This window comes from Diceros bicornis, chromosome 17 (genome assembly GCF_020826845.1).
Source record: "Diceros bicornis minor isolate mBicDic1 chromosome 17, mDicBic1.mat.cur, whole genome shotgun sequence".
Lineage (NCBI taxonomy): Eukaryota > Metazoa > Chordata > Mammalia > Perissodactyla > Rhinocerotidae > Diceros > Diceros bicornis.
The window spans coordinates 42,617,638-42,630,292 of NC_080756.1; the positions used below are offsets into that span (position 1 = coordinate 42,617,638).

General features: G+C 36.2%; 1 protein-coding gene across 4 annotated transcripts in view; it reads right to left on the bottom strand.

The window, feature by feature from the left end:
• Window positions 1-12,655, bottom strand: part of PLEKHA5 (pleckstrin homology domain containing A5) — a 233,599-nt gene that overhangs the window by 204,707 nt on the left and 16,237 nt on the right. The window contains exon 4 of one of the 4 annotated variants that reach the window (XM_058558684.1): window positions 7,744-9,752. The exons of the other annotated variants lie outside the window; for them this stretch is intronic. Coding sequence (XP_058414667.1) covers window positions 9,344-9,752 — 409 coding nt within the window. The 3' untranslated portion in view covers window positions 7,744-9,343. Of the gene's footprint in view, window positions 1-7,743; window positions 9,753-12,655 lie in introns of those variants that run through there. 4 annotated transcript variants of the gene reach the window in all.

The following is a 12,655-nucleotide window of genomic DNA, read 5'->3' on the forward strand; positions in this document are numbered from 1 at the left end:
TCTGAAGGAGCCAGATCAACCTGCTATAATAAACACCTTACTACAGTCAATTACACACAATCACTATGTATGAACATGCATTCCTGGATATACATAAAAAATGAACTCACTAATGCCTATGACATATCCCTCAAGGCCTTGCCTAGATTTAAGATTAAGAAACACTTCAAATACTTTGGGTAGTAATTTCAACTCTTCAAATTAAAAGTTTTCATTTACCCATACTTGACTTTCACTGAACTGAAATTTTTCACCTATGCTAATTTACATAGTATAAATGGATTTAAGAGAATACTAATATTTAATCAGTACAATATCCAAAAAAAACATTTTAAGAGTAAAGTTTAAAATGGATGTTATTTATTACTGAAAGTAATGCCATTCTGGAACTATGTGAACTGTACAGAATTTTAAATGAAATGCTTAACAAGAGAACACTATGCAGAGGTTAAAATTATAATGACTCTGTAGATGTATAAGAAAATGTTATAGCAACCATCTAGTGAAAAAAGCAGACTACTAAAAGAGACACAAATTATGGCTACAACTGTATGAAAATGGGTGACGGTGAAACTGTGGGTAACTCTAGTTCAAAAAATATTTTAACATTATGGATACATCATTTCAACTGAAAAAGATAATAAAAATGACAAGATAAGACAATTTTTCTAAGCCTAAATGCCCAGTTTGCTTCTTTTGAGATCCAGATTTTATATAAAAGAATAAAGAATAAAGTTGAATGCACAGCTGTTTGCTTCTAGGAATACAAACAGGAAGAAATAAACTCAGGGAGGCTAATGTCTGTGAGATTGGGCTAACTACTTCATTCCCAGCTGTGTTTTAATTTGTATTACTAAACAGTAACAAACCCTTTTTATGACAGTCAGAGGCTGAAAATTACCATTCGTGCCCAGTGTAAGTTAGAGGCACACTAGAAAATACTTGAAATGTTAGATTCAGTAATTTATCGTCTGGTCTATATCCTAAGTTGTACAACATCAGTTGAATTATTCAGGAGTTAATTCTAATTTACTGCCACTTAAAATCAGAGATGATGATAGAGATGCCTGATCACTTACAAGTGACTTAACCTATAAGAAAGACGGGCAAGTTAAAATCATACCCTATTTGCTGTGGTAAGAAATTAAGTCAATAATAAAGCAAGTTGGTATAGACTGAGGTCAGTTTATGCCACTGGATCATAACTGCAAACAGCCCTGTTCTCTATCATTCAAAAACTATATAAGATTTCTACTACAGCCATAGAAATCAAGGAGGCAGGGAAATGCTCAGATGGAGGTGAGGTTATACTGTAGCAGGTGAATGTCTTTATTATAGCTACTTTTGACACTAGTTCTCTTTCTCTCTTTTCTTTTAAATAGAGAACGTATAATGGAAGCCCAGAACCTGTAAGAAATCAAGAAGGGGACATTCAAAAATTTAATAAAAAATAGACATTCTTCAAGCTGTCGATTTTTAATGTCATCAGCATATGATGGCTACCTTTACACCAGGACACTTGATTGTAAGAAAATACACTAATTTTCAACCTAATTTTATGGAATTAATTTTTTAAAATTTCATTATAAGCATTATCCTAGGTTTATGGCAATAGCTGTATTAGTTGAAACGTGTGGAAGTTTTCTTAAAAAAGCTGATCATAATAGGTATGATATAGGTTACGTAAAGTGATAAATAAATTCCAAATTGGGTATCACTCAAATCTTCTATTGCCTTTTTTTTTTTTGATTTGGTGAATTTTTATTAATCTGCTCACCTATTATTTATACTATAGATGAAAGTTTTACCACAAAGCTCAATTGCTAAAAGATCTTTTCTGGTAGAGTACAGACCCATGATTGCCAACCCATCCCAGGCTTGAATCCCAGCTCTGCCAGTTCTCTAAGGTTTAGGTTTCTCATTTGTAAGGAGATGAAATGCTTATATAGCGACATGTACATAAATTCTCAACAACTGGGGGGTAGGTCCGTATGGCATATGCAGTAAATGACATAATGCATTATAAAACACTCAGCAGAGTGCCTGGAACATAATTAAGTGTTCCACAAACAGCATAAAACAAGTAGACAAGAACTTAAAATAACAAGTAAAAATGAAAGTAATTTCTAATTCAAATAATTGTTTTCCAAAGTCTTCAAAGAAAACAAAAAACCCCACTATTAGCAAGTAATTTGTTATCCTTAGCGCTATACCTAAAAAACAGGTGTTAGATATATATTGTTACATTACTAAACAAAGACTATCAAAACAAATTATGAAGTTCTGAGAATTACTCTTTTGTAGAGTTCCCCTATTTCATCCCAGTGCCTGGCAGATTATGTAACACAGAGTATTCAGTTAATTTCATCTTTTCTCATTCAGCTAAAAAATAAATTTATTTGTATTTTTAAAACTTTGATTTGCAATTTTACACTCAATGCAGGAGTTCTGTGTTCGGATTATAACATATACAAGGGTAAGAGCCTGGTCTGTCTGGTTCATTACTATATTCTCAACAGACAGTCAACGCTTAACATATATTAGGGGTTCAAATGTTTGAATAAAATGCATGAATTTTTTTCATGTTCTGTAGACAGAGGGAAATAAAACCATAATTCCTAACCAGAGTTCATAACAAAAAAAATGCGTGAGAAGGCTATAAGGAAAATAATTACTGCTGGGAAGCTGTTTTAAGAAAAAGTCTTGGTATGTGTCAATTATATCTCAATAAAGCTAGAAAAAAGAAAAGAAAAAAAGTCTTGGAAGTGGAAATAAGCAGAATAAGCTGATCACAGTAAAGGACTAACAGCAGTATTATCATTTTGGATCCCAGAAACATTTACTCTAAAGGGCATTCTGAATTTTTGTGTGCTTTCTTACCAAAACTAAAATATAAAAATTTTGTGTCATATTTGGTTTCATCAATAAGACATGTGAGCAACTCCATACAACCAACTTTCTCAAGTAAAAAGCCAACTTTTCACACTGCTCTAAAAAAATCCCTAATTATTTCCTCTTCTGTTTCACAGAAGTTGTAAAACCGGCTTAGTTCTATTCCCTAAAGGAAAAAAACAAAGCGAGGAAGTGCTCCTATCTGACCTTGTTGCTCCCTCTGCCAATGAAAGATCAGACTCCAAGGGAGGTCCCTGCAATGCTAACTTGGAGAGATAAGAACTGATATAGGAAACCTCAAAAAACACGATTATAAAATGGAAACTACTTTCTACTACGAAAAACTCTCTCAAAAAGCAAACAAAAATAACATGTAGCAGTTACAAAAATTACCTGCTCTGTATATCTGGGTCTGTCTACACAAAAGATTACAGAGAAAAGGACCCCACATTCAGTATACAATTTTCAGGAATGTCTCTGAAGATATAGATCTTCTATCAGAGATGAGTTATTCTCAGAGCCATGTGAGTTGTTGAGGGGTATTAGTATATTTGGGTCAGTAAGGTGTTATCATGCTCAGTATCACAGAAGCCAGAAACCGTCACTATTCTTCCCCATGTGTTTGATTATTATGAGGATTACGAGAACGTAATTCTATCTCTGATAGATTCTTATCACCTATGTGAAGGCCTTTGCAATCTTGAGTGCGGAGCCCTAACAAATTCTAGACAAAGATTAATAATATTGTATGCCCAAGACTATGATTCACACCTTTAAATTGTTACCTTCTATTGCAGAAGAAAACATATTCCATTTGATTCTAAGTAGATCACATTGAAAGTCCTAATACTGGTGATTCCAAAGCTTATTAAAAAATCTACACGTCCCCAAACCACACTAGATCAGGTAGACGTCTGACTAAAAACGAACAGAGCAATATACAAACGGGACCCCAAGAAAAATCAAGGTTTAGGGACTTAATAGGAAGGAATCTTGCTTTCTTCCACTGTCAGCAGAGGCTCTCTTACTGAACAGACTTGGTTTCATTACTCAGAAGCATCTAATAAAAGTGTTTTTATTTAATCTCATGATCAAAACAGGTTTAGGATTGTCTGGCTTGCCTTCTTGCCAGGTAAAACAGATATTATAAAAATACACCTAAGTTATTTTTACGAAGAGCTTGTCCTCCCAGTATGTGACAATGAGCTTTCGGATAAAGACTAAGAGTTCCTATATACGTCCTTTAAATAATCTGTTTAAAGATAGGCAATTGAAGGAAACTGTCAGTGCCCGTCTATTCCACCTGCACACCTCCAGTATTCCTTCCTACTGTTCTGACTCCCTTACTGCTTCTCACCCCTTTTCTTCATTTTACTTCCTAGCCTCAGCCATGCCAGTATGAACCTAAGAGTTCAGCCCAATACTGACATAGAAAGAAAGAGGTTTCTCACTCTTACTTGGCATTAACTTAACATCAATAAGTAATGCTGGGGCAGATGAACCCCTTCAGGGCAAAGCCTCTCATTTCTCTGTACCCACAAGGTACAGACCTTAATTCAGAAGGCACTTGGTGTTGGCTGATGTCTTGATAAAAAACGACATTTTATTTTAAATCACCAGAAAGCCAACACAAATATCAGACTACTGATAGAAGATTCTAGTTTTTAAATCTAAAAAAACACACCCAACATTCTGCTTCCATTGATGAATACAAACAAACATTAAAAAGTGAAAAGCTAACCAGCACACAATCTCCCTCGGTATCTGCGGGGAATTGGTTCCAGGATCCCCCCCACCAATACCAAAATCCGCGGATGCTCAAGTCCCTTAGTTGACCCTTCCTATCCGAGGATTCCACATCTCCGGATTCAACCAATCGCAATTGTAAACATGGTATACACGACCCGCGGCGGGTTGAGTCTGTGGATGCGAAACCTGTGGATATGGAGGGCCGACTGTATTCAACTACTCCCCTTACACTAAAGATCAGTAATCTTCCTTAGAATTACCTCTTCCAAAATTATGAAGGCCTTTTATCAGGCATTTCCTCTAATAACTTCTTATCGAATTTGTGGTACGTATTGAAATCTATGTTTCTTGTAAGTCAACTCTGAGGTGAAAATTTATTCTTTACTGTTATCTTAGTATTTGGGGTCTATACAATGTAAAAGATTATACAGATTACCCTCTTAAAAATCAAAACAAAAGTGAGAAGAAAGTATAAAAGAATACAGCACAAAATAAGAAGGCATAAATAATTTTAAGTATACCAGTGATCACTAGAAACATAAGGTGACTAAGTTTCCAGATTAAAAAAATTTTGTCAAACTGGATAACAATCCATTACATGCTATTTAAAAGAGACACATCCAAGAAATACGGATAAACAAAGCTTTCTAAAAGTAAAGAGTAGAAAAAGTTATACTAGGCAACTACCAAATAAAAGAAAGCTGGTATATTAAAATTAGACAAAATAGGCAAGGCCACAAGTATAAATGGCGGTAGTGGTTCCCTTTTAATGATAAAATGTTGAACTCATCCTGATGACATGGTCTACACTTAAATGCATCTGATAAAATAATTCCAAAAAAAGTCATCACAACAACTGAAAATCATAAATACCTATTTCAGTAATTGATTCCAAACTCTTCCAGAACACAAAAAAGTAGAATACCCTGTGACTCATTTTCTGGGGCTACCATAACCCTGATATCAAACCCATACAATGACAGTACAAGAGAGGGAAAATACAGGGCATTTTCACTTATTATCATAAATGGCAAAGTCCTAAACAGAGTATCAACAAACCCAATAGAGAAATGTATAAAAAAGAAAGTATATCATGACCAAGTTGGGTTTATTCTAAGAGTGCAAGGTTGGTTTACCATTAATGAGCATATTATCACAATTCAGAGTTAGAAAATTAAAAGAAAGATAAATCATCTTAATGGATGCAGAAAAAATATTTGATAAAATTCAACACTCACTCATAAAAGTTCTTAACAAAACTTTCTTAACAAAACTTTCTTAACCTGGAAAGGATATCTTCCAAAAATCTTCATTAAATATCATTCTTAATGGTAAAATTAGAAGCAATTACTTTTATGTCAGAGCTGTAGTTGCTTCTATTTATCACTGTACTGGAGGTACTAGCCAGCAACATAAAGAAATACAAGGACTAGAATGGAAAAAGATAAAAGGACTGGAAAGAAAAAAAAAACTGTCATAACTTACAGAAGACTGATAAATAATTATACTAAAATTAAGAATTATGTTCATCAAAAGATCCCTTAAAGAAAGTAAAGGCAAGCTACAAACTCAAAGAGTAGATCTGCAAGATTACTATCTATAATTAATAAACAAACAAAAAATTCCTAAGAATCATAAGTAAAAAGACACCAAGAAAAGTGGACAAAAGATATAAACAGGCATTTCACAGAAGAAGAAACATGAATACACAATGAACCCAATCAAAGATGTTTAATTTCATTAATTCAGGAAATTCAAAGTAAAAGCCACAATAAGTAAACATTTGACAACCATCAGATGGGCAACCATGTAAAAGCTGGACAACATCAAGCGCTGGCAAAGATATGAAGCCATAAGAACTCGTTTACTGCTGGAGGGAGTACAATAGTACTCGGAAAATGATTTAGATTTATTCAATGAAGTTGAAACGCACATACCTTACAACCTCCATTATACTCCTAGTTACATATTCTAGAGAAACTCTTGTAAATGTGTATGAGGAGACATACAGTAACGTTCACATAAATAGCCATAAAATAAAATAGGAAACAAATATCCACCAATGGGAAATGGTTACATTGTAGTATAATCATACACTGAAATACTATGCAGTCACAAAAATAAACCACATCAATTTTGGATGAATCTCACAATAATTATGTTTAATAAAATAAGCAAATCACATACAAAATGATTTCACTTTTGTAAAGTTACAAAAAGCAGCAGGAGAAATTAAACTGTGCATTGTACATGGACTCAGACATATTTGGTCAAAGTTAAAGAAAATCGTTAAGTATGCTATAAACACAAAATTCAGGATGATGATTGCCTATGAGAGGGGGACAAGAATCCCACAAGGAATGGGATCAAGGAGGGGCAAGAAGGAGCTTCAAAGGTCCCAGACATATTCTATATCTAAAGCTGAGTATCATGGGCAATGGTTATTCATCTTATTTTTCTTTATGTCTGACAAACGTTACATTCACTTGGTATGCATTCAATTTTTCAGAATGAAATAAAACACATACTCAAAAAAAAAGTTTTAAAAAATTCTAAGCGTCACATATAAGCAGTAGTAAAAGAAATATTTGACCCACAGTTTAGACTACTGCTAATTGCATAAAATAAAGTCACTTGTATTGCATGAGACAGTTTAAATTACACAGATTATTTTAACCTGCCTTGCTCCTTTCACTGGAACAAGTCTGACCAAAGGGTTAAAGGGAAGAAAGTAATTACTATTAATTATTCTTCAGGTTACAGAGTCCCTATTTATGAGCTTACAGTCAAATGTTTTTCCTAAACTCATTTCCAGTGGGTTCTGGGAATTTGTAAGATCTTCCACTGTCATCCCTACTTTGTTGCCTATTAGGCAACTTTGTGGTTTGAAGATTATGAAATTTTGCTCCAGTTCACCACCGAGTTTGAACTTTTAAAGTGACTAACAGGAAAAACAGATTAAATATTTACATTTAAAACATCTACTTCTGTTAATACCAAGGTAAAAAAAAACTTTAGGACCAAAAAATAGAAAATATTAATGTGAAAATCCTCATCCTTGGATTTTGGACTTGATTTAGTACTTGATAAAGAGGACTACATAAATTAATGAAATCATTGTCCTTTAGTATTTGCTATATCATTAATGTTTCACATTTTTAAATAGTTTACATTTGTAAAATGTCATTTCTAATTTAAAAAAGATACTTAAAATATACTAAAAAACCTACTGTGAAAATACTGAAGCAATAAATGAGTATATACCTGTTTAGCATGTAAGCTCCTGAGAGTTCACAGCATGTCTATCTAAAGCCCCTTTACATAGAAATTCCTGGGCTGACCACTACCCTTGGCCAAATGCGTAAGGGCCTCTGTCTGTTAGTCCCAGGGTCACTTTTCTCTAAGATTCTACTGAACCTAAATCCATCAGCCTCTCAATGCCCAAGTTCACACCATCCCCATTCCCGTTCCCAATCCATCCCTTGACCCAACATTAGCCCCATCAGGCTTTGCTCTGTCTGTCCCCGACTTAGCGTTCACTCTGCCTCTATTTTGTAAACTAAACTATCTGTGGAAGTGGTGCTCCATCATGAGCAAACTCCCCTACATCCTCAACCTCTTCTCAAAGCATTACCCCCAAGTCCTGGCTGTTAGACTTCCCCCTGAGCACACCAGCTGTCCTGCTGCACTCTCTCAAACATGAACTGTTTATTTCCTACTCCTCAAGGTCCTTCAACCACCTGACCCACTCATTCCCTGAATCCCTAATCCCAGGACCTTGTCATGCCCATAACCTGGCACATCTCAAATCACTACTTCAATGATCACACTGCATCAGCACAACCCCCAACCTCCCAGCATGCACATTTAACTACTCCCCTATGTGGATTCTCTGGTCTTGGGAGACTCTCTATCCTAATCCATCAGATTTCTTCTTGCCCACTTCCCTCCTTCCTAGCCTGAAGTCCAACGGTCTAACATTTCATCAAATTTGTCATACCCTAGCTCTCCTGCTCATCTGCCTTTCCTTGCATTCATCTGGAAAAACCCTTTGTGGCTCCCACTATTCATTTTCTCTGAGCTCCCACTGCCCATGAGCCTCCCTAGAGATTCCATAAATACTTAATGAGCATCTACAATGTACCAGAGACAGAGCACGTAACACTCTGTATTTTAACAAGTTGCTGACTTGTTTATCACAAAACTGTCATTACAAATATTCAACAAATATTATTGAGCATCACCTAAGAAGCAGGTACAATTCTAAACTCTGAGAATTCAGCAGTGAACAGGTCAGAGGACACTCCTGCTCTCGCCTCTCGTGAAGCTTACACCCTGGGCCAGGGTGTGGGGAGACAAACAAAAAAAGTAAATGAACAAGAACTGGAGCCAGTGGTAAGTGCCATGAGAAAAATACAACATGGTAACATGACAGGAAGTGCCTGGTCAATGGGTTTTGGTGGTGTGAGCAGGACAGGGAAGGTCATCGACTTGAAAGTCATCTCAGAAACACAGTGAAACTTACAGTATCTTCTCCACCCCCACAACAGAAGCACTAGGGCCCATTCTGAACCTTAAAATGACATTGCCCCAATGAGACTACCAAACCAACTAAACACATCATGAAAAGAAAAAAATAACACTACTCTACAGGAGTTAGAAACTGTTTTAATAAAGAAGAGAATCTCACACACATATCCACTTAATTTTCTATGTAATCAAAGGAATACATGATGAGCAGTGTGACCATGATCAAGCGTAATCCCATATCTGAGACAGAGGAACCATAAACTTCAGCTGCGTTCAGTAATTTTGGGGCATGTGTGCTGTACGGATTACGAAAATGTTTCAATTCTCCATCCCTCCCTGTATCCACAACCTTTGCAATGTGAGTTTCCAACTCTTCCCTCAAAAGACGGAGTCTATTTCCCCAGTCCTTGAATGTGAGCTGGCTCGTGACTTTCTTTGGCCAACAGAAAGCAGTGGAAGTGACGCTGTCCCCATTCTGAGCCCAGGCCTCAAGGGACCTGGAGCACTTCTGCTCACTTGCTCGGACACCTGCCTTCGCGACAAGAGCAAGCCCGGGCAAGCCTCCTGGAGGATGAGAGATCCTGTAAAAGAGAGCCGAGTCATTCCCTCCATCCCAGACAAGGCCATTCTAGATCAGCCAAGATCAGCAAAGCCTCCGCCTTGACACACAGCTGATCTCAGTTGAGAGTAAACCCAACAGAAACCAGAGGAATTGCCCAGCAAACCCAGGGACATGTGCGCAACAATATATAGTTATTATTTTAAGCCACGGAGTTTTTGGATGGTTTGTTATACAGCAGGAACTGAAACAGTAAGATTAATCAATCATATCTATTCAACTTGGATAATCTATTACATTTCTCCTTTAATGTTTTTGAGGAACTGAAGCCAAAAATTGTGAAATATTTTAATTTCAGGGTCTTCTGCAATGAGGCTTTAATAGGCAGGATCAGGAATAGGCTTTAGCAAGCCAAGCAGGAACTGTTACAGTATATAGAAAGATTCAGAACTCCATCAAAGGATTTTATTTCTCCTACCAATAATACTGCTTGTTTTCAATTTATAGTTTATTTTGCAGCTCTGCTGGGAAAGGAACAACAGCTGTACTGAAAATCATTCATCTAGGAATAATGAGGGGCTGACTTGATAGTGTAAAAATCTGGATTATTAGGTAATGTTCAAAATGGACCTGGGATTCCTCTGTGTAAGAAAAAAATAAGTAGTTGATTTCCTTGTCCTTTCATCATTCTTTTCTGAAATACAGAAATTTCTCGGTATGAACTATTTCTGAGAAGCATGTCTACTTTCCCAAATTCACAAAGGATTTCGTTTCTTTTTTGTACACTGTCTTCTACCTCCTCCAAGAGTTTCAGTAACTAAGTTTTTGAAAGTAGATATAATAGGTACACATGCCACCCCCCCATCCCACTCATCTGGGTAAGGAAAAGGTTTAGTGGCTTGAACTGGACTAGGCCTGCCCTGCTTTCTACCCCGTGGGGTTGTTCTGAGAATCAAATGAGAGGGAAGGAGCGGAGAGTGTTCAGAAAGAATGTGACCTTGCTTGGCCCGTCGCCCACAGGTCTTAGTCCCGGCCTACTCAAGCCACCTCTGCATGGGCTCGGCCTGTGACAGCCAGCAGTGCATGCCTGAGAGCCTGTTCTCCAGCACCTTTGCAGAGGTTGAGTATTAAAACACTTTCAATGTTTCAAACTTATATATTTACACAGTTGCGATCTCAATTTTCTTATTCCTTTTTATCAATGATATGGGGTTCAGTTCTTTAACTTCTCCTCCTTCCACCCAGCCCCTTCTACAGACAATAATAATTTATTTGACAGTTAAATTCATTCATTCCAAAAAATTAAAAAATATATTTTTTAAAAACAGCAACACCCACATTCAAAACTTCCTTGTCATAGTGACTCCTGAGTACACTATTTCATATACTGCCTTCCTTATAATTCAGTTCTACCCGCCCACCTGAGTCCCTAATGTTACAACGCCTTGAATTCTTCACTACCCTGGAGAATATATTCAAGCTAGGTCCTGCCTTTTATCTGCAGCCCTGGACAATAGTTACTTTACTCTTTAAAGAAAGTCTTCCTCAGTGCCACTAGGTATTTCACAAACTGGTTTTTAACTCCTAAATCACAAGGCATTCTCAAATAGAAAACATTTTAAAAACCAAATGTATATATTATTAAATGTACACTACATTACCACCAACAAATACTTACTGACTATCATGTGTAACAGTTCATACCTTCAAGAGGTTTAAAATCTACATTAAATGAAGACTTAAAATGATATTTTTAAACCACTACTGGTAGGTCATGCATTTTTAAGCTGTTTTCTAGCATAAATGATACTGAAGTGTTCTCTTATACCCAATGTTATGAACTTGCAAAACAAATACCTGTGTATTTCATATCTACACCTGTTTTACAGTTTTTCAAAGTTTGTTCAAGTAAATTAACTCACAACATCATAAGCCTATAAAACAGGCAAGATAAGAATTATCCTCTCCATCTTACACATGAAGAAACTGGTGCATAACAGGATTAAGCAATTTTCTCAAAGTAGTATGGTTAATACAGGTAACAGAGTCAAGGTCTGACCCATGGCTACCGTCCACTTCACTAGAGTACTCTAGTGCCCACAGGCTTACAAATATGCACATTGTGGTCAGAGAACAAAGAGCGTACTCCTTTTGGCAAATCTAACCTGCCTGTAAAGGGCCTAAATCATACTGTGCTCTGAACTTCTGGTTTCCTGGGTAGATGCACACTAGACTGTCCATTGGGCTGTGGATAGGTTGGCACCCCTGTTTATCCCTATTTGTAAATCACAATAAAATAAGAAAAAAAAATAAGCTTTACTAACATGTAAGACATAGATCAACAGCAATACATGTATATAATTTATAAATAAATATACATATAATGAGGGTGTATAATCAACAACTTTTTACTTGTAGGGGTGCACAAGCAAAATATTTTGGAGATCTCTACTAAGCTAACTGGCACACATATCAAAAATACAAATAAATATATAACATAAATCGTTAAGAAAAATAACAATAGAAACATAGAGAAAATAGATGAAAGAGGCAATTCGCCGAAGAGATTCAAATAGACAACAAAGAGAGGAAAAGATGCCAAGCGTGGCCAAAACCAGGAACACGCAAATTCAAACAAGATATCATTTTTGTCCATTAGATTACTCAAAACAAGGCAGGTAATACCAAGTGCTGGCAAGGATACAGGAGAGGATAATCCTATACACGGCATGATGACAGGATAAAATAGTGAAGATTTTTTGGAAGATGGCCTAATTGTAAACCACAAATAGAAAAACCATAAATTAATCTGAATGTGATGTTGAATGGCTCCAATAGTTGGCCTGACTCCAACTGCCAATGGAATTTAGGAAGCAAACGCGCTGTTATCATCCGAGGCTTTCTGATCCGTTACACAGTCAGTTT